The following is a 23,993-nucleotide window of genomic DNA, read 5'->3' as shown; positions in this document are numbered from 1 at the left end:
TATGGGATTTTGTTTTCTCAGTGTGCCAGAATCATAGAAGAAGGGGGGTTGTGCAATATGGTAAAATTACAAGGAAAGTTTAAAGATGTCAAAGTCACAATCTGTTCTTCTCCTTGTAAAAGCTCAGCCATTGGCATGTGTAATGTTATGTGTGGGAACTGGACCAACAAAAAGCCAAAATGCCACACAAAACATTACTGCATGTAGAACGCAAGCGGGAATGGACAGGCTCATGTTTCATCCTTTTTTTTTAAGTCACTTTATCATTGTAAATATCATTTGTTTTTTGTGCGGGTTTATATTATTATTATTATATTTTGGTGCTAGTTATGGAAGATGTCTGCCCACTGGGATTTCATTTAGAAAGTGCTGTGCTGTGAGCCCTAATGATGGCTTGTAATTGCTCCATCACCCATACTAATGTGCACTCTCTGTCCTTTTTTCAAAACAAAATCATTGCATTTCCATTTTTTTTCTTTCTTTTTTTTTTTTTTTCTTCTTTTTTTTTCAATGCGGCCTGATTGTCAGTGTCTAAACATCGCAGTGAACGAAGTGAGGTCTCTCAGATCCAGGGAACAGAGAGAACAATGTCATATTCATAAGCGGAGGCATCAGCTCCTCTCCTCATTACCACGGCACTGTGAATGGAAGCTCCTGTCCCCACAACCATGAAAGAATCTGTCATCTGTCTGTTTCTCCTAATTGACTGTTTACTACATTTCTGCACAGACAGACAGACAGATTTTTTTTTATCGTCCTCACTTTGTCTTTCTGTGTAGCACTGCAGTACAAACGAAAGTGTCCTCTGAGTTTCTTTTTTTCTCTTGTATTAACTACCAGACTCACAGTGATAGCATGTCTACAGCTGCACTCGGTGACCTTGACAAAACAAGCAGATACAGTATTGACTCAGAGGTCCCACTATAAAGTATGTGGACAAAACTCCTTGTGCCTGACACCCAAGGTAATGTTTTTGAGGAAAGATTGGAGTCTTTCAGAAATTGTAAAGAATATAAAGTCAAGGATAGACAGAGATTTTCAATTTTTTCCAGCATGAACCTCCATAACTATCTCCTTTCTCTGTGTACATAGGCTGACTTGCTACAACATCTGACTTGAAAGAACAAATGCTAAAGTGACATCTGCCTGTTAGGTTTAAGCTGCAAGGACCCTTTGCACTTAGATGTATTTTATAAGCTTGTTCGAAGAATGTGAAGTTTGATAGTGAACGCGCATCCACACAGCGCCTGGCACACAAGAGGCAGACTGGGTTTAGGAACATTGGATTTACAGCAAAGAACATGCATTTTATGGCTTAAAAGTCAGAGTGGATATAGTGGAAAAACACAACATGGAAGTGTAAAATCCTCACTGAAATAATACCATAACCTTCATAACTTTTTTTTTTATTGCATCGGCTACAAGTGGTGAAATGCCCTCTATGCCTTAGCTGCCAATTCTGCAGCAACCACTCGCTTTCTAACTATGAGATTAGCTGCCACTGCATAAAGTAATGCCATGCATTACCCAGCAATTAGAGAGAGGCTTATTAGGCACAGTTTAATGTAAATTTAATGAGCAATAAATTCAATTTTTCTTTAAATAGAAGAGTATATTATTGTTACAAATGATGTACTATGGTGATCTCACAGTGGAGGCAATGCAATACATCCTGTGTCATTGAGCCATTAAGTGCTGTATTAAATCTACTCTGTACAGTACTTTGTGTTTTTTATACAGACAGTAGAAGAAAGAACACTTCACAAAAGTACTATGTAGTGATAGCTGAAATCGTTATTTGAGTAATCAGTTAATGCATTGACAGAAAAAGTTTGCAGCTGTTTCTACAAACACAATTGCAAAACATCCTCCAATTTCAGAGCTAAGAGACATTGATGTTTTCTGTAAGTAAAAGGGAATCAAATATATTTGCCCTGCATTTTGTTTTTTCAGTCAAAACAAGCAGTTTGAGAGCATTACAATGGGACCCTGTCACTGTTTTCGAAAAACTTTAGATCACACAATCAATAAATATTAAACTTAAATACCATTTCCTGTACTTCAATATAAGATTGTCTAAGCTTTGCTAAGCTGTTGCACTGGTAATCAGCACCTGAGTATAAGTGCTTCAATTCTGTTTTTCTTTTACTGCATTTAATTTCATTAGCATGAACACAAAAATACAAAAACACTAAGATAAGGAATAGTAAGCCAATATTATTCAGAGTGCAGTCAACTTTAATTATTTTCTGTTGTTCTCAGTCAAAGACACTTCAGAGCATTTACATTACATTATTACATTCATTTAGCAGATGCTTTTATCCAAAGCAATTTACAGTGCTTAGGCAGTAGCGTTATGGGTCTTGCCTAAGGACCCAACTGGAATGTGTTAATATTTATCCCCTGGAAATCAAACTCTGGTCTCCCGCATGGCAGATGGATGCTCTGCCAACTGAACTATCCAGCCGCCTCGAATTTACACCGAGCTGAAAAACTGCATATCTATAGCATCAGTGAACTTTGGACTCATATGTATTTCAAGTGTTGGTACCCTGTAGCCATTGTCAATTTTGTCAGCATTTCTTTACTTTTCTTTTGGCCAATTTACCTTGTACAATTGCCTTTTGCAGTTATTGGTCGGAGTGCTTGCTCTGGTTCTTCAGCATAGCAAATAAGAGGATGTGATGGTAGGCAACATGGACAACAAAAAGCTAATGGCTAACTTTAGCTGACAAACATTTGTCTCTTTTTTCCTAATTATTTTTTTCTCAGCAATGTGTCCATGTTGAGTCAGGAAACTAAAGACCAACTCACTGTCATAACTCCAGAGTGATTTGTTTTTTTATATTGCTGAGAAGCACAAATAGCATTCTGCTAATTTTGCCTCTTTCTTTGGTCTTTTTTAATGCCTCTGCTCTGCTGAGCCATGTCTTCCTGCACTAGCACAGATTGTACATCCTGGGTGACAGCTAAAAGTTGTCTTTGCAGTGTTTATGTGCTATACTGTGTGTTAAGATGCTGGCAACATGAGGAGACCCTACAGGGGGCTTCTCATCAACTCTAGTTCTTCACTTCTGTTTAGTGCATAAGAGCTTTTAGATGCAGTGTGTCACACCTTTCATGTATTAGCACTCACAGTAAGACAGTTGCATATCTGACAGATTTACAATTTACAACCAGTGACAAAAAAGTCAAGCATCTGAATACTGTTTGCAGAAACTTGCAAGGATAAAGCCTAAACAGAAATAAATAGCAATCACACACACTGAAAATAGTAAATAAACAAAATATTCAAATAACATGAAAACTTTATATGATAACATAGATATAACTAGGCTGTCTTGGAATTGCAATCTGTATACTAAAGGAGTAGAAGTTTGGTTACCAAATGTAGCTAATGAATTGTCAGTTGCATCAGGCTTTCAGAGTAAATTAACTTTTATCTTCATTTAGATACTTAAAATATCACATTTTAGCACACCTTGTACCCGTTAGTGTCTAATCTACATCTGCATGTTGCTGCTTGAAGACTCATCCACATTTGGAGACTTAAAGATTGGGTGGTGAAGGATTACAACTTGCCTTGAACTTATGTCTTAAGTTTTTTGTTTGTTTGTTTGTTTGTTTGTTTTTGTTTTTTTGTTTTTTTTTGTTTTTTGGTGAAGCTTAAGCACCAGAGCTTCCTGGTTAGGTTTAGTAAACATTTTAACCTGTGTTTAAAACACTAAAGTTGAACAGTTAGTTACAACTTGGTCTTATAATGTTATTCTGAAACTGAACATCTGTTGGAGTTATTAATTTCAAACATTATTTCCAGACTAAGTTTCTGGTTGCTGAGTGCATTAAACTGTTTAAAATTTAGAAATCTATGAGACAAAAACATTTAATAAACTTTACTTTTACTTTGTTTCATTGCCGTGTTCCTAAATACCACTACTGCCAGTAGCTCAGGGACTAAATAATATTCAACTGAAATATACTTGGAAAAGCATGGATGTACTGCCTGCAGGCACTAACATTCACTACAATCATAGAACATAGGAAGATCAACACTTTCATGATAACAGAGGAAATAAAAAACAACCACCCACCAGAATACAAATAGACAAACACAAATTGAGGGCAGAGCAGCACACTGCAAGCAGATTTTAGCAGTATCTGTTTCAAAGCCAAACCTCACCACAAGCAGCCAGAGAGGAACATCTTCAATCACTCACTGGGTCACATGCCAACTGGCAACCAAGAGCTCTGTAACAACTGTATGTTTCCTATTGTTTCTCCCAGATCCTGTCCTTCAGCAGCTCCTTGAGGCTTCATGACAGCTCGTATTGATCCACTTCACCATCACTCAGTCCTGACGAATGGCTTTAAACTGGCAATAAGTGGGATCATGGAACCCTCTGAAATTCAACCATCTGATGCGCTACAACAGGCCAGACCCCAGGAGACACCACGAGAGTAACAGTGCTAAACAGATTCTCTCTTGAAATGCAGAGTCTCATCATTTCAGAACAGGAGGCTCAGCCATGGCAGCTCTTTAGTTTTATCAGTGCCTATGTACACTATACAAACAACACTCTATGACGTGTGGGACCATCTGTCTATCCCTCTCCTTTTGTTAAATTCTTCTTCTTTCTACACATTGTGCACAACAGTGTGATGTGTATTATCCAATTAGGGGAATGTTTTTCCTCTCGGTTCAAATTCATCAATTCTGGATTAGTAAATAAGAAAAAGCGGAAGTTGCCAAGCAAGCTAAATGTCAGCATTTCATGAAGAGTTCGTGCCCTTTTATTTGCCATCAGAAAACACACACAGACACACAAACACACAAACGGATGATGAAGACTAAGTACAAAACTGGGGACAGATCACAAAATTTAAAGCTTGGGGATTTTGTCCAAATCACAATGCTGCATCTGAGTCCCAATACCACGTTACCTTCATTTTACTGAGTCTGAGGTTATTGCGCGTTCATGCTGCATTATTTTATTAAAGTGAAAGGTTAATTAAACTAATGTGACAGGAAGATGCTAGACAATGCTGTAAATGTCACTTAACGGCTCTTCAGCACAGAGCATAATAAATTCAAATGAAAGACTTGGAAGCAACAAAGTGCAAAAAAGTACTGTCTAAAAATAATCCTTTAAATAGTAAATTCATTTTGGGAGAAGGGTGTCACACTTTTGCACACACATGGGCGTTGATGAGTTTTTGCAGACCTGTTGGTGTCTTGTACATGCCACTAATGGCCATATGTGAGAGAAAATGAAGCCACTAAGTAGTCTTCAAGTATAAACCTGTCATCGCAACTGTTGCTTGCAACGGGTTTGACATGTCCATCCTTCCTCCTCTGGGAGGGATTTAAAGTGGCTGCAAGCTGACATTTTAACCACTTTGCATTCAGAATAATGCCAAGGAAAGAAAAAAAAGACTTGTGCAACTCTGATGCAACCGCGGTGGCATAGCGGGGAAAACGATCGGAATGGGGACTGCAATAGTCGGGCGAATTAAAGCTCCCTTGGTTCATGCAATCACACACCGTAAAAGCCTCAAAGAGACATAGCACATGCTCACTTCCAGCCTCACTGAAGGGGAGGAGAAGTGGAGACTGCGGACTGGAGTCCTCGCATGCATCGGGGCTGCAGTTGTGCGGCCAGAGGACACTGCGAGACCAGAGCTGCAATGCGTGTTTTTCCCTCTAAAGCGCACCTGAAGCACAGACTTGACAGACTGGTAGAGAGCGGGATGAGTTGTGACTGTGAGGATTTATGCGGTATAACTAAAGGACACAAGCGCGTGCGAGCCGTGTCCCTGTCACTGACAGGAAATCGGTGCCAGTTGGTACTAAAGAGCCACGTTTCACTTGCTTTAGGTGTAAATACCATAAGATCACTTCACCCTATTACCACCGGTCATACTTTATGTTTGCCTCTGAGCAGCACTAACTACTTTTTATAGCAGTCTTCTGTAGCGTATTGCAGTAAAACGCAGGAAGATATCCTTTCAGCGCTAAACTAACGAGATAAGCAGCAGTCTGGAGAAACAGGGTGAGTGTTTTTGTTCTTTTGTTTTTTGTGTTTTTTAATCAGAGCAACAGAAAGTGATGCTGAGATTTGTTCTTTAATGGAAGCTGTGCGCATCTAGCGCGCGAACGCACCACAACTTCTCCCCGGTAGCTACTCCTCCGGGCTTCTGCTGTGAAAAGGGAGTAATTTTGCATGATAAACACACATAAGACGCCATAAAAGCTTACCTTTCGGAAGAAACGCCGCTGAAACCACGAAAACACAGAAAGAAATAGCGAGAGATCCGCTCCTCGTGATCGCCATGTTGGACACCTGCTTGAGACTGGCGGCGCTAAATCACCTAGAGACGGCCATGGGATGAAAATGTAGGCACATGAGAGGCGGAGGGAGGGCTCAGGCAGGGAGCCCACGATCATATTGGGCTGCGTGATGTTGCAATGACATCTAGGCTTGTAAAATTATACAGAAATATTATATAGTGCTGCCACATGAGAGTTTTAAAATGTAAAAAATGCTTTATTGTCCCATTAGATTGCAACCATAAAACATACTGTAATTCCCAACAGGAATATTGAAGGAATTTTAGAGTGATTTCATAGGAAGTGTAAAATACCATGCAGCACCAAGAGGTAAATTCACCAGCGAGAACCACAGACACTTTATGGGAATATAGTAATTTTGTTTTATGGTTTTACACTGTTAAGGCATGTGTGGGAAACCAGCCTTTACTCAGCTGACTGTCCTTTGATTTTATAGCTGAAACACAAATAATTCTTATATAAACAATATATATATATGTGTGTGTGTGTGTGTGTGTGTGTGTGTGTGCTGTAGGTGGCACCTGTAAGAAAAAATGCCTTATTCAATAGCAAAATTAAGTTAGGCATTATTACTGAAAAGCAATTGTGTCCCAAAACTTGAATTTTTTTAAAGGAGCAGCAGCTTTGGTGATGAAACACTTTCAAGCTGTTTTTAATTTAAAATAATAACCATTAAAGTTTCCTGAAACTCTGGTTCTCAAACCTTGTTGCTCAGTGCCTACTCAAAGAGCTCCCCCTTTTCTTTAAAAAGAGTATTGCATCTTTTAATCATAGCTGGGGTGACATGGTCCCTCAAAATGGGGAAAATGTCACACCAGAGAGTAACACTCTAAAAATCACACTGAATGAAATATTGCAGGTTGTTATTAAGCATGACCAGCTGAACTCTCTCTTGCTCTTTCTCTCTGTACTTTATTATACCCATAATGTCTCAACTTATTCTCACCTCAGGTACAGGAGGAATATCTTATGAGAATCACAGAGCTACAGAGAGCTGAGCATGACAACGTTGAATCTCATTTCCCTCTTTCATTGTGTCAAAACAGCACAAAGGCTGCTAATTGCACAATCTATTCTCTGAGGCTGCGTGTCAGTCCTCATTCCATGGATGAGTAGATAGCATTTAGAACTTCGCTCTAATGCTGCAGCCGTCCCTATCGCTACAGATTGAATTCCACACATCAAATTTATTTCAGATGTTATTATCTGTGGCAGCTTGCCAGTTCTGCCTGCCACTCACACAATGTCTCCACAAGGTGTTTTCTCCTCACAGCAGTGGCCAGGCTGCTGTATTTTCTGACAGCATTGCGCTAGTGGGCATCAGTCTGCAAAGTGCACCTGGTGGGAAAAAAAATGCTCACTAAGTCACACTGTTGTTTTCATTTTTCATATTAGTTTTCTTTTTTTTTTTCCTTTTGTAGATTAGTAATAACCTGATTTGATGTATGCTTGATAGTTCACTTCTTGTGCACAACCCCCTCCAATCTGGGTGATTCACTCCAGTTCTGCTTGGCATTTCCCTTGCTTACAACTATAGATGGGGTTCCCGGGTCTCTGAGAGAAGGGGAGACCAGTGCGTTTTTGTCTCCCAGAGCCAAATGAATAATGGATGGGAATGGATCAGATGACTGAACTGCTTCATCTGGATCCTGTGTAGTAATGGCCATCCATCCATAGATTCTGTGTGTGTGTGATTAAGTGTGCGTGGTGTGTTACAGGATGGGACCGCGGCTTTCATACAATTAAGTATCTTAAATTGGAGAGCCCATATACAAGCTCATGCTGTGAATACTGGTGGTGATATCTAATAGGGCAGCCATCAGCATTTTGTGTTTAAATTAGTGTAAAAAAGTGGTAATAAAGGATTTTTGCACAGGCCTGTCTCTCAGTAAAAGCCTGATTAGAAATGCAATGTTTTTAAATTAAGATTTCTTTTCCCTTTGGTATGAAATCAATCAAATTAACGGAAATTGACTTATTTGAGATGGTAATCTATTTAGGCAAACCATTCACCATGAAAATGTTTTCCTCCTGTTGTGAAAGGAAGAATAATTTAATCAGACCCTTGTAAGTGACCCAATGGCTGATCCAGAACAAGGTTTATTGTAATGTACTTTAGAGTTCTTCATGCTTGGAACATGTAAGTGAACATATAGGTGTATTAAAATAAAATTTTTCATATATAGATGGAATCACATGTGTATGGCGCATGTAACATACAAGGAGAGAACTTATTAGGCTGTAATCATGTGTGAAGAAATGTGTCTTAGTGTCCAATTATTCCCTCAGAGTCACATTTGTGCAGCAGCATTTATAAAAGAGTAATACTGTGATTTTTTTCCCCCCCTCCCTTATAGGAAATTATTATTGGAAATTAGATATATCTCCACATGTCCTCAATTGTTTTCTCTAAGGGAACAAACATACAATATGCTCAACCGCTTTCCTCTCTTGTATTTGTCACACTTACATCCATGTGGGAACCACTTGTAAATTATGTTTCTGTATAATTTCAGCAAGGAGACACTCTATCAACTGGCTTTGCTTCAGCTAAATGTCAAAGATCATTGTATTCTGATGCAGTTTTGCTGATTATTAGCGACTAGAATACAGACTGCTTGTTTGCCACAGAAACCAAATACAACTGCACAAAAACACGGTCTATTTTGTGTGTCATTTAAGACTGTGTGTTTCCAATCAAAGTAATTAATTGCTTGCAGTAATGATCTCCATCATTCTCCGCCAACAGAAAACAGGCAAATACTAAATTGTTACACACATGCTGCACTTTTTATCAGCCAGTGCATGCACAGGCAATTTTGCATCCACAGACATACAGCAGGTGATTGTAATAAATCATGAGTCACATGGTACCTTGCAGAGGTTTAATGGTAATAAATTTGTCTGGGTATAGTGTGTGTCAAGTTAGCTGGATAGGGTTCTGAGTGTGCCTTTCTTGTCTCTATATGTGGAGAAGAGAAATATTGTTTCAGTCCCCTCATTTGTATTAGTCTGAACTGTGAAGGACTGCAGGGCTTTGCTTTCTACATTTCTTTTGGCCACTTTGATCCTTTTTTTTTTTTTTTTTTTGAGCTTGAAATGATATATTAACTCAAGTGTTCCACTGAATTTATTGTTTATTACTCAGGGCATCTTCTATCCAAATGCAAGTTAATGATATACTGCTTTTGTAATTATTTGTTTATTTGTTCTGTTTTTTGGGTTCATTTGGTTCAGTTTGTCTGCATATTTCCACCTAGCAAGAGCTAATCTGTTTTAGTAAACTGTTTTCACATTTTACTTTTAGGAAGCTATTTAAACTCTTTAATTAACTATGCGTTGCAAATTCTTTGCTCATTCATGGATTTGCTTCCACACACACTCACCTGCAGCAGCACAGCTGCCTCAATGTGTCTTTTATTTTGTTTTGTTTTTAAAGATCAGTTTGTAATGTCTGTTTTCATTTTAGATTAACAGATTTATTAATCCCATACTTTGCAGTCCTGGAAGCTGCAAAACAATCCCTGGTTGAGAGGTTTTCAAAAAAGAAAGCTTATCTTTCACAGAGATGTTCCAAAGCATTTCACTGCAGTGGTTGCAGATTTTAAATTGATTATTGATTTCTAGCATAGAGTATCCCTGTACAATTATTTTACAGTGATGATGAGTAGAACACGTGCTTATAATCACAGGCAGACAGATAGATGGTTTGATGCACATACATTATCGATCTTGCAAGGAAAATGATGTTGCATTAGCATCAATAACGTATTAAAAAGAGCAATAAAACTACATTATAAGCTTTTGCAAGGGAAAAAAAGAGAAAATAACTCAAGATAAAAGAGCAGGTTTCATGTTGCTATAGGAGTTAGTGATGTATTGGTGGCTATGCTTTAGTGAAATTATTAGCACAGCTGGAACACTTGGCTGAAAATATCCATGTACAGTAGACTGAACAGCATAATGCAGATCCAGGATCATTAGCATCAAACTGTCCATGTCTTTTTCTGCTGGGTGCCAAACGACTGTGGCTACCTGCTGTTAATGAGGAATACCATGCCTATAATTTTCCACATTAAAGTCAAAGTCTAACTGATGATATAATACCAGTAATAATCTCATATTCATACTGATGTATAGAGGCTACATGAAACCATGTTATGCAATCGATGCTTGCTGTAAACCAAAGACTTCATATGTAATTTAATGTTTAGACGTCAGACTGCTTGGTACTTAAAAGCAAGAGACAAACATTTTATCAGATTCAGTCGATTGAATGAAAGGACACAACTGCACTGCTTCTAAATAATGTTAAATCCCTAGTGTATTCACACATTAATGAGGTGGAAAAAAAATCTCTTAAACTAAGCTTGCATCTCCAGATGAATGTTTTCATGCAAATGCTTGTTTAAGTCTGTCAGGAAATTATGCCCTGAAGCAAAACCCAAAGTTTTTTACGTGCTGTTTAACACTATTCAGATCAGAATAAGTCTATATTTTCCCCAAGTCTGTGTTAGAGTTCCAATGATTACCCTACAATAACACACCAAAGACCAAGTGAACAGAAATCAGACCTCAGAAAATCCAATAAAATGCTTTAACCTTCACAGAGCATGTAGAAATCATCTGTAATCCTGTTGGATACACAAATAAGTGTTTTGAGACTGTGCCTTTGCACATCAAAATAATTAAAATGTTCAATTACTGAAATCAAAGCTAGCTAAGAATTATTTTAACCCCACCCCCCACCCTCCACTGTATTTTTCTTTACATCTAGTTGGAGCAGACTCCCATCTCGTGATGAGGGGGCTGTAAGCTGTTAAACAATGTTCCTTTATTCAAGTGAGAGGTGATTTTCTGTGTATTTTCTGCTGTAGAGATCCTATCTGCTGCTTTATCTGCTCCACTTGTATTTTCTATAGATTTCATTGACTTCTATTGAAGCAATGACCATTTGACCTCAGATTACTGTGGAGATTTAATTGAACTCTTGGATTCACAGAGAGCTCTTCAGTGAGTTCAATGCCTCGATTACCAACAAAAGCGAAGCAGCAGCTGCACTCAGTGACCAAAAGATGTAGAAGGGTATGTCTGATAGGTTATCATTCCTGCATCTTCTTTTAAGTTAAAAACCCTTTATGTTTTGATTAGGATCTTTTCCTTTTTTTTTTTAAAGAGTACGCCTCATGGAAACATGTGCGAGTTTTAATTAGATGGTTTAATTAGATAGTTAGTGGCCTGTAAACTGTTGAGTGGGTTTTATAGTGACCTAATTTGTATGTTAATTTTTATTGTTATGATAATGCTACACTACAATGTCTTGTGTTGTCTGTTATGCTAAGCAGCTCCTCGGAGAGACACAATCACACATTAAGCTTTTTTGATAAATGATAATTGATATTTGTCCAAATTTGCTCATATGTTTAATTTAATTTCTATTTTTTTTTTTTTTTATCATTGAACTCATCACTATTATGTGATTATTTTCATGGTGCTTCAAGATGCAACACAATTATTCATTAAGTTACAGCTGCATAAATTTGTGCAATAAAAGTCATGTATATCATACAGTTTTCAGTTGTTTCAAAACATAATTAGAAAAATATCTAATCCTTATAGGTCTTAAAATTGGGTTAATAGAACTTAAACATATGGTATTTAACAACATGTCATTATTGATAAAACAATGCAGAAGCAATGTTTGAAAAACAAAACACACCATATGATTTAATAGCTTATAGAAGTTCATTTCATAGCAATAACTTGATGTTGTCAGTCTTTCATACCATATTTGGACCAATTTTGACTCACACATCTTGCAGGTATTTATTTATTTACAACTTTCTCGAGATAACCCATAGCCTTTTAGTCAGGTTGAGGTTTAGACTTCAACTGAGCCAGTACAAAACATTCAGTCTTTTCTCTTTTTTTACTATTCTGCTGTAGATTTAGAGGTGTGCTTGTGATCATTGTCAAGTTGTATAACACAGTTTCAGCTGCTGGGCAGAAAACCACACATTTGACTTTTAAATACTTTGGTATACAGAAGAATTCATGGTCGACTCAGTGACTGCAAGGTGTGCAGTTCTGTGGCAAAACAAGCCCAAAACATCATCTTTTTATCATCCTGTTTGACAATTAAAAAAGTGCTGATATGGTTCAGTTATTGATGATGTTTTTTCTCCTTTGCATCATGTTAACACACACCTGAATCTTGCAAACCAACAGTTGTGCTATTGCCAAAAATTCTCTTTTAATACATGAGCTTACACTTGTTGATGATCAGTTGATTCACAGTGCCTGGTTGCTTATTGCCCTTTTGATTTCTATGAAAGTATTTTGGCTTAGATTTTGCTTTTATGTCTTGATAACAAAAATCATGACTATACTAACATCCATTTACAACAAGCTTTCAGGTATTTTTATACTATTACTGTGAGCTTACAAACCTTATGCTGCAGCCCTGTCACTTTATATTTATTGTAATTCTACAACAAACATTCCTTGTCTTTTTGTCTATGATAAGCTAACAAAGAAACAACACCCAACAATACAATTTCAATCATTTACCCTGTAAGATGGCTGTTATCCACTTCCGAAATCGGTTCACTGCAGAAGACACAGATCGTCAAGCAACAGTCTTAGCATCACAGATTACTTTTCTTCCCCTGTGGTTAAAAAGTTCCATTATTTAATGAATAAATGGGAGCTGCAGTATAAGTCTTTATGAAAACAGACAGGATTTCATCAGGTGTGAAAAGCAGTGTTTCAGCCAGGCTTAATTGGGTCTCATATTTTTTTATTTTTCTCTCTCTCCCTTTCTCTCATTGTCTCAGTATAAAGAGTTCATTAGGCAAGTCTCACACAGTCAAATTAAATTTCTTGGATTCTTGCAGTTTCAAATTTACCAAAACATATCACTATCTAAAATCTTTATCTGTTCATTTTTTCTAGCCGCAGTAATGACGTCTACTTAAAAACAGGCTCCTTTGTGCCCACAAACATAGAAGTTGCCTTTGCAGGCAGTTTTTTCATTGGGTTTTCCATTAAACTCTAACTGAGGTATTATACTGGCTTTGTCTGCCTTTAAATAAGTAAACATAGAGCTTGGAGTTCCTGCAAGAATAAATTTCTTCTTGAAAAGAATACATACCCTAGATAGGTATATGGAAATGTGTCCTTACTGTTTTCCTGTTCATATTTTTTGCTCACTATAAGGCTCAAAAATATCACAAAGATGAAATAAGCAGAGACTTCTGATAGACTGAATAAGTTCGGACTGGACTGAAGCAGACTAAATAACAATTGAAATTTTACCACAGCAACTTTAGGAGTCTTTTCACGCAGTTTCTGCTCTGTGGTTCAGCAGTCTTATCGCTGTGGGCCAAAAACCGTTTAACAGCCAAGTAGTCCGGGTTCCTGTCCTGCATATGTGGCAGTGAGACACCAGTGATTGTTTCAGTTGTTGTCATAGTCCTGTAGAGAGTTTTTCTCCTCAGCTGTGCTGTTGCCAAACCAGGATGTTCCACAGTACATGAAAATGCTCTCAAGGTTTTTCTGTAGAACATGGTCATAGCTGGGACAGGGAGGTTGTTGGGCTGTTTTAACATTTAACAACATTGTGTTGTCTTTGGTGGTCAGATCACCTGTAAGATGGATTCCCAGGAATTTGGTGCTCAGGACCCTCTCCACCTCCAAGTCGATAATAGTCAGCGGGATAGGGTGCCGGTGACCAGATTGTAATCAGGCAGTGAGTTGTGTCGCCTTTGTTCTGCATGCTGACTCATCATTGTTGATAACAACGATGGTCTCAGTCAAAACTTAATGACATGTTTGCTGTTGAAACTGGCAGAGCAGTCATGTGTCAGCAGTGTGACCAGCCAGGAGCACAGTACACATCCCTGTGGTGAACCTGGGCTTGTTGTGATTGTGTCAGATGCTATGCTGCCCATTCTGACTACCTGCCATCTTTCTGTCAGAAGGTCCAAGATCCACCTGCACATCCGAGATCCCTGCAGCAGCTTTTCAGGAGCTGTTGTGACATTAACATTTTGCAACAACACAATCACAAATGCCAAGCTGAACCCAATCAGCAAGAGCCTGTCATAAGTGTTTATAAGAGATTAACGATCTTTGTTTTCATTTTAGTTGATGGAATATGTCCTGTACAGTTGTTTTGTGAATATAATAGTTACCAAACTAATCTTCATCAAGTTTTAATCTATCTAATTTAAACAATAATTTGAGTTTAGACTCAACAGTCCAACAACTCAGGACTGAAAATTCTTTTCACAGGACCCATTACTACCCACCAAGGACAGGTCTTTATGAAATTTCTATCATTTTTTTTTAAATGAACATTTCAGATGGACTATAACTCCCACAACTGACATTCAAGGTCTTGTTCACTATAATTTCTGTGAGAGTGCTAAACCTTCAGATTTCTCACAAAGTTCAATCAAATTCAACTCAGAAACGCGTCTTCAGGTAAAATAATCTTTTCTTTTTTTTTTTTTTCCCTATCCACACAGTTCCACACTCCGCACTATCAAGTTGGAGCATGGCTCATGAGAATGAGGTCAATTAAATAAAAGGCCTTCATTCCCTTAAACTGTAGCAGCACAAATTCACACACCACAGATGGTCTTAAAAGGGTAGTTGAAAAACAACAAGAGGGTGAGGAGAGGAAGACATGGCACTACAGTTGTCTCCTGCTGTCCTGTGTGTCATTAGGCCTGTATTTGGTGCACAGGGGCAGTTGACAGATAAGCCAAGTCAATCCACTCAAAGTATGGGGAGTGAAATGAGTCTGTTCCCCTTCACTGTACTCTAGTTGTAGCAACCTGAAAGAGCAGGAAATAGACAGAAGAATTATTATGTATACCATCCGTACTTTATGGAAGTTTTTATGTGCATGTATTGGGGAAGTTTTAGCCCTGTACCACCCAAGAATGTATAGCAGGTACATTTGTCAAGGTTTTATGGAGTAGTTTCCAAATTCATGCGCATGTGATGGCGACATATCAGCAGGCTATTGTTTTATGCTGGGCAAAAGTCATGATGGGAATTGCAATGCATTTAAATAAATTCTAACCAATGTTTTTTTTGTTCGTTTTTTTTTTTTTTTTTATAGCCTGACCAGCTTAGGCTAAGAGTAAAAAAAGTATAATGACTGGGGTCTCAAACTAGTGATTGCTTGCACAAGTTAAAGCGATTAGGGCACTTTTCCTTATAGACGTTTTTGGGCTCTAGAGAAAAGAAAAGAGTGGATAACATCACTTAGTACTATGCACTAACATAGAACATCATCATGCTGAAGAATTAAACCTTAAGCTGCATCGGTGTGGGGAGCAGATGAAGTTAAATTCAGTCACTGAACAATTTTAAGCCTTTATCATAAAACTTTAAAGTTTTACACTGTGAGCTAATGAACAAATAGCTATTATCATAAGAATAGATTGAAATATTCACTGTGCAGTCAGAGTAAGTTACTAATATATAAACTCCAATCCCACCTTCTCATTATCACTCAAAGCAATGAACCAGACAGCAAATCATTGTAAATTAAAAGAGGCTTCATTAGAAATGAAATACATTATGAAGTGCCAATGCTGTTGGTTTTATTAACTCACATCAGATTATTCAAATCACAAATAGGGGAGAGGGGATGTCTTCTGTTTACACAGTGACCTTAATTATCAAAATACTTCATTAGCAACATGCACTGTCCTGGTATGTTGGCCCCATAATGTTATTATGTCTGCAAAACAGAAACTTTGGAGGGTCTGTCAAAATGAAATCATGTATAATGTACCAGTGTTTGACTGAATACATACTAATTAGTCCTTTTTAAAATGGTGGTCACACATTTCCAGGCTTCCCATGCCTTACTTTGTTTGCCCATGGTCCCCTTCATATTCAAGTTAATGATATCCAATAATGAACAAAACCCTGAAAGTGTCTATTTAATTTCATTACAAAGTGCAAAATGTACAGGTGGACCACGTAGGTAAGAAGCCAAAGGGTTTAGGAAGGATTTCTAAAGGGCTTCAGAACAGCTTTTAAAATACACACCAAACTATTTGTAAATGTTTTTGTGTGTTTGATTTCTTTTTGTTTGTTAGTTTGTTTGTTTAAAGAGAAAGAAAAAATAAAAAGAAGAATCTGTTTGACTTTATTGCTTAGAATCATCCTGTGCACAGCTCTAGTCTCAAAAGAGTAGTTCCCCTCCCAAAATATTTACTTGAGGAAATGACTAACTCTTGAGTAAACATCAAAGGAGAGAGGTGATCTGCATTGAAATGGTAAGCCACGCTGGCCTCTGCACCTCTCCCATCCCTCTCTCATCTTCTGACTGGCCTGCACATCGTGCTTTAGACCTGACCTTTGGTTTGATGTCTTCCGTCTCCATGTTCAGTGGCAGGCTTTTAAGGAAAGTTGGTGCAGCCAGACATGAACTGACTTTCTCTGTGTGAACTGTGTCCTCTCAAGTTCTGTTTTTCATAGTGTGATGGAGTTTGAAACAGTGCGCTTGCTTTATTTGGTCCTACTTTTAACATAGGAAAGCTTGAAATAGTACTCTAAGAGATTTCGAACTGATGAAAACAAATATCATCATTCTGCTTTAGCACGATTGATTTTACATGACCTTAATCCACATCCACAAATAGCCTATTTATTTAATTGATTAAATAAAAAATCCTGCTAGAAAAGATGTAAACAGTGTTGTATGCAGTTTTTGGGTTTAATGATGTATAGTATTAGTTTTGAACCTTAGCAGAGCAACTCATTCTGATTATGTAACACTGGCTTACATTGCAAAACAAGAAGGCTGCCTCAAAAGGAAGGTATACAACAGGGGAGGGAAAACAGGAGTTTTGTCTTAATCAAATGAAGTTAGTAGTCAAAGTATTATTTTTCATGCGCACATAACCACTGACAAAAAAGAGACAAGACAGAAAATCTACCTCAATGTTACCAGCTCTCTGAGGGAGCATGGTCCACATCAGAGGAGATGTGAGACATAAAAGCATGCTCACTGGCCACAACAACGACGCTACATAAAATAGTGTCTGAAACAAAAATGAAAACTAATAAGACTTACCTATCCTTCATTTTGAGTGCCCACATGGCCATAATTAACTAATGAACAATGGTTTTACTGCGACAGTGAAGATAAGCTATGCAGTTGTAAAACCAGCTGCTTCCAGCATAAATAAAAAGAAAGTCAGTGAGAATAGTCTGTGTGGCTGAGCTGGACAGACTCGGTGCTACGGAGCTACAGAGTGAACAAGGTCTGCCCAGTCACAAGTCAGGCCTTCCCTTCCAGCCTTATCTTTTAAATGTATATACTTTTAAATATTATTTTCATTTATTATTATTTAACAGTTATTTTTTATAAAAGTGCAAAATGATCAACAGTAGAATCCATTCCCATATGTGCCTTTTTGCATCAAGAAAACTTATCTCTCGAGATATTTGCAAGTTATGTGTGTGTTTGTATAGTGAATCTATGTGTGCGTGTAATCACCAAATCACACGATAACTTAAGGAGCATAATGAGTTATTTAAGTTAGCAGTTTGGATGCTTCTGGCATTGTGACAAGACCTAGCAAGATAGCAACAGCTGAAGCAACCACCAGGTGCATGTGTCTGTCTTCTCCTCTTCCTCTGGAGGCATCGTCTGTAGCTGGAAAAACGCAGTCCGACTCATCCTTACAGTTAGGTAGTTACAGAGTTAAAGTTGTACAAAATGTAACAGGATCAGTTTGGTTGGGTTCTAGTTGCCTTTCTGAAAGACAAGCTTATGTGAACTTGTGCAGGTTAGTAGCTCAGTGAGTGTTCCACCATGTTTCCTCTTTGACTGGGATATGGAAGTTTGTTGAGTGGCCTGAGCATGATGAAAGCATCTGAGCATTATGTTGTTTTTTTGTAAAATTTGATCCATGGATCTGAACGTCTCTCACATGACTGGTGCTCTGTCCTAGAGCGGGGACTGGAGCTGGCACAATCATGATTTCAGCCAGTGCCAAACCAAGTTTCAACCAAGATTAAATCAAGTACAGTTGTGCTAAAGATTCTGAATGGGGTGTGTCTGAGGATGACTTGGGTTTGGGAGGGCTTTTGAATCACAACACTGTAAAATTGAAATCTTAAAAAAAAATTAATAATAATAGCACTATATACAGGAAAACATTGGTTATTCAATGGTTATACTTAATCACATAGGTACCAAATGATCGTGAGTCCTGCTTGGATCACTGATAGAAAAATATGCTTGTGTTTAAAATGAGCAATACAACTGGGGCCACTTTGGGTTTTGGCAAATAAATGAGTCAAGAGCCCACCTACAGCAAACTCTCACTTACAATTAACACTGAGCAACTATAGAACCCCATGGACAATCTCTTAATGGAGCAGATTTTTCAGTCAATTTATTCCCTTTAGGCTGCATACACAGATGTTTTCTTGGATAACTTAAATCTCTGTCCTGTTGCAGGTACAAAAGAAAAGCCAACAACTCACTACAGTCATTAGGATGTGTCTTTGGGGGAAATTGAATGTCAGCACAAAATGTAAAAGCAATCCATCCAATAGCTGCTCTTGAACAAAACAAGAAAACAATTTAACTTTAGCAACATTCAAAACACATTGAACAAGTCCTAAACAGATCAAATTAAACTTTTTTTGTCTAATATAAGTCCACAATGCATTTTTTTTTTCGCAACAGGCATGCAAAGAAAGTACAGGGTTTTTCAGAATTATTAGGCAAGTTGTATTTTTGAGGATTAATTTTATTATAGAACAATTACTATGTTCGCAATGAACACAAAAGACTCATAAATATCAAAGCTGAATATTTTTGGAAGTTGGAGTGGGGCTTTTTTAGTTTTAGTATCTTAGGAGGATATCTGTGTGTGCAGGTGACTATTACTGTGCATAATTATTAGGCAACTTAACAAAAACCAAATATATACCCATTTCACTTATTTATTTTCACCAGGGAAACCAATATAACAACTCAAAATTTACAAATATACATTTCTGGCATTCAAAAACAAAACAAAAACAAATCAGTGACCAATATAACCACCTTTCTTTGCGAGGACACTCAAAAACTTGCCATCCATAGATTCTGTCAGTGTCTTGATCTGTTCATCTGTTCACGATCAACATTGCGTGCAGCAGCAACCACAGCCTCCCAGATATGGAGGACGTAAAGTGACACAATGAATTAATTAAATATATCATTCAATAATTATTTAAATGTGTTATTAAATAATTAAAATGATAATTAAATGCATAAATGTGTTATTAAATGTATCATTGATTAATTAAAATACAAATTAATATATGTAAAAACATATATAATTATTTCACTATTTAAATAATTATTTATCTATTAATTATTTCACTATTTAATTAATTATTTATCTATTTCATTATTTCACTATTTAATTAATTATTTATCTATTTAATTAATTATTTCACTATTTAATTAATTATTTCATGGTCCGCCACTGCCATAATCATTAATTTATTTTATCTGTCAGCCTAGCCCATCAAACTCAGGGGGCGGGGCTAACCAGCGCATGTAGCGAGGAAAGCAGAGAATATGTTGAAGTTGTTGGACTCATTTAGTCACTTTCTGACCAAAACATTGACCACTGAGTGACTGAAAGTTTAGAAGTACTCCACAGCTTCTCTGGTACCATGATACAACATGACGCTCTAATAAATTATTAATTATTAAATAAATAATTAATTAAATGGTGAAATAATGAAATAGATAAATAATTAATTAAATAGTGAAATAATTATATATGTTTTTACATATATTAATTTGTATTTTAATTAATTAATGATACATTTAATAACACATTTATGTATTTCATTATCATTTTAATTATTTAATGACACATTTAAGTAATTATTGAATGATATATTTAAATAATTCATTGTGTCACTTTACGTCCTCCATACCCAGACACTGTTCAGAGAGGTGTACTGTTTTCCCTCCCTGTAGATCTAACATTTGATGAGGGACCACAGGTTCTCTTTGGGGTTAAGATCAGGTGATCAAGGAGGCCATGTCATTATTTTTTCTTCTTTTAGACCTTTTCTGGCCAGCCACGCAGTGGAGTACTTGGATGCGTGTGATGGAGCATTGTCCTGCATGAAAATCATGTTTTTCTTGAACGATGCTGACTTCTTCCTGTACCACTGCTTGAAGAAGGTGTCTTCCAGAAACTGGCAGTAGGACTGGGAGTTGAACTTGACTCCATCCTCAACCCGAAAAGGTCCCACAAGCTCATCTTTGATGATACCAGCCCATACCAGTATCCCACCTCCACCTTGCTGGCGTATGAGTCGGAGTGGAGCTCTCTGCCCTGTACTGATCCAGCCACGGGCCCATCCATCTGGCCCATCAAGACTCACTCTCATTTCATCAGTCCATAAAACCTTAGAAAAATCAGTCTTATGATATTTCTTGGCCCAGTCTTGACGTTTTATCTTGTGTGTCTTGTTCAGTGGTGGTCGTTTTTCAGCCTTCCTTACCTTGGCCATGTCCCTGAGTATTGCACACCTTGTGCTTCTTGGCACTCCAGTGATGTTGCAGCTCTGAAATATGGCAAAACTGGTGGCCAATGGCATCTTGGCAGCTTCATGCTTGATTTTCCTCAGTTCATGGGCAGTTATTTTGCGCCTTGTTTTTTCAACACACTTCTTGCGACCCTGTTGACTATTTTGAATGAAACGCTTGATTGTTCGATGATCACGCCTCAAAAGTTTGGCAATTTTAAGAGTGCTGCATCCGTCTGCAAGACATCTCACTATTTTTGACTTTTCAGAGTCCGTCAAATCTCTGTTCTGACCCACTTTGCCAAAGGAATGGAAGTTGCCTAATAATTATGCACACCTGATATAGGGTGTTGATGTCATTAGAACACACCCCTTCTCATTACAGAGATGCACATCACCTGATATGCTTATTGGTAGTAGGCTTTCAAGCCTGTACCGGTTGGAGTAGAACAACATGCATAAAGAGGATGATGTGATCAAAATACTCATTTCCCTAATAATTCTGCACACACTGTATGTGCCAGTATTTCATAATCTACAATGGAATCAGAAAATGGAATTGAATTAAATATGCTTTTTTTCTCTCTTAAGTGGAACTTAATTAAACCCATCACTGTAACTAACACACTATCAGTGAATGTTCAACTGGAGACATATTCCCTTTGTCTTTATTAACAGGTCACTGTTAAGGGCATGGATGAGTCGGATGCCATTTACTTGAAGACTGCTGCAGAGCTTGCCTTTTAGATCTTGCTTTTTTTTGTGCTGTACATGGAATCATCAATAATCAGCCACTGAGACTCAAGCTGAATTGGGTTGATGTAGCTACACAGAGGATGCAGAAGTTCAGTCTACATTTGATAAAAATGTCAGTTTCAAATGCTACGTTGTTATTCTGAAATGGTTTATATTCCTCCAAAAGCCCTCTCAAAGCTCTCAAGCTCTCAAAAGTATTTGCTCACCTTTTTACTAAGATCACTTCAAGTCCCTTTATTGAAACAGTCTAAAAATAGGAAAAGGCTTATATGGTTTAGTGATTTAGACCTGATCCTTTCCTAAAATCTGTACGGCTAAGTGACGTGAATGTGATGACACTGCCAGGAACTGGACAGCTTAGTATAAGACTAGTCACTGGAAACAGCAGCAACCCTTGGAGCCTGTTTCAGGTCTTTATATTTACTGTGGCTAACTCACCACTGGCTCGTATTTACCCTCCAGGCATGGCAGTGATATAGATCTTCTCATCTAACTCTTGGCAGGAAAGCAAATAAGTATATTTCCAAAAATATCAAACTATTCCTTTGAGGCGTCACAAGCAAAATAGGTTGGGAACCTCTGTGTCGTTTCGATGCTGTACCCTGATCAGAATCTGGCCCTGAAAAATTCTCATATATTCCAGAAACTGGACTGATGGCTACATAAATCCTGCAAAAATCCACCTACTGCTACACAGACCTGTGCTCCAGGCTGTCCTGTTTGATCCACATAACACAACAGCATCAAGTCCATCTAAAGTATTGAGATATATCTGCTGTTTTATAAAGAATATTTTAGAAACATCTGAGTAATTACATCCATATAATTAATAACAAATTCAGATATTAGGGTTATTTCATGAGGATGATGCTTAAAAAAATTTAACTGCATTCTTGTGACACACATCTTCTCCAAAAGGGATAATATTTTCAATCTGTCTTACAATCAAAAGAGTGACTTTGCCTGTCCATTCATCCATGACAAAGGTTCTTACAACAGCCTGCATGTATTAACATTCAATCTCAATGCATGAATACCAGTTAATATATGATATCTTTATTAAAACACGTCAAGGTCTAAAATCCAGCACCTGTCTATTGAACAGTCACATGCTGTTCATTAAGCTTCTCTTTTTTCTGTCAGTCATATCTTACCCTGGCTGTAGCTCAGCTGGGGACAGGACTGATAAGAGCACCATCGTGGGTCTTTTCAATTAGTTTCTGAGATGAAAAAAAATGTAATCCCTCATCCTTCATGCCAGGATGCTTCCCCAGATTACAACACAATCTGTATTAGTCATGAAATTTATGAACAAGAAGTCTGTGCTCGTGCAGTGCTGCCAGTCATATTGCCTTCCTCTGGGAACTGATATGAACAAGCATAACAAAAACTATTTGGTATTAAAATTTGTGTTTATGTTCTATTTGTTGGGTCTTTTAAACAATATATTCTACAAAAATAAAGTCTCAAACCACTTTAAGTTCTGAGGCTGCTGGCTAAACAATTATAAGACATAAGGATACTCGATTATGTTGGTTTAATAGGTAATTAATATTCACTCTATGTGGCAAGTTAAAGGGGACATGAATAATACAGAAAGGAGGAAGCCACATACCATCCAAAATTCTCCTTTCTTTCATTTGTCAATTTTGAAATTTATCTGTCAAGTGAAGGGCAAACAGACAAGACCATGATAGATGTTGACTGAGAAGAGACTGATTAATTTCTTAATATTAGACAAAGATAAAAAGCAGACTTTGTGATGGTACTCATGTTGATGTTTCTCCATTGGCTTGAATATTGTGTGTTCACCAAAACAGCCATTGATCACCAGTTTATTTAGCAAACTGAAACATGCATAACAAATTAAAGTTGAGGTTTCTAAACTAGGCCAGATACTAGGCATGGATACTTTATCAGGTGACAGCTCAGAGTAGATGTTGTAGGTTGGCCTGTTGTTTTGGCCCACTTATTAACACCATCTGCAGCTGGAGCAGCTGGAGCAGCAGTGACAGTGGTACTAAGCTCTTGAAGGCATTTAAGAAAAGGATTGCTGTAGTCTTTTGTCTTAACAATATCAAATCTGAGAATTAAAAAAGAAAATGTGTGTGTATTCTTTATTTCAGAAGGGCTGATGATCTTTTTTTGTTTATTTTTTGCAGTATCATCGTTTCAGGACACTGTGCTAAGTCCATATGTCTGCTGAAATGTGAAAAATGAAATATTTCCTGTTCATAGATTTGCCACTGATTAAGATTTTAGAAGTGATGACAAAATTAAAATTGACCAGCACATTCTCACTCTT

At 37.5% G+C, this 23,993-nt stretch overlaps 1 protein-coding gene across 3 annotated transcripts in view; it reads right to left on the bottom strand.

Moving 5' to 3' along the window:
- Positions 1 to 6,374, bottom strand: part of cadm1b (cell adhesion molecule 1b) — a 162,052-nt gene extending 155,678 nt beyond the window's left edge. For all 3 annotated transcript variants that reach the window (XM_041994316.1, XM_041994319.1, XM_041994317.1), the window contains exon 1: positions 6,257 to 6,374. In XM_041994316.1, coding sequence (XP_041850250.1) covers positions 6,257 to 6,332 — 76 coding nt within the window. In that variant the 5' untranslated portion in view covers positions 6,333 to 6,374. The remainder of the gene's footprint in view (positions 1 to 6,256) is intronic.
- Between the last annotated feature and the right edge of the window lie 17,619 nt (positions 6,375 to 23,993).

This window comes from Melanotaenia boesemani, chromosome 9 (assembly GCF_017639745.1).
Source record: "Melanotaenia boesemani isolate fMelBoe1 chromosome 9, fMelBoe1.pri, whole genome shotgun sequence".
NCBI lineage: Eukaryota > Metazoa > Chordata > Actinopteri > Atheriniformes > Melanotaeniidae > Melanotaenia > Melanotaenia boesemani.
The sequence above is the reverse complement of the archived record's forward strand: the minus strand, read 5'-3'. Positions and strand labels throughout refer to the sequence as shown.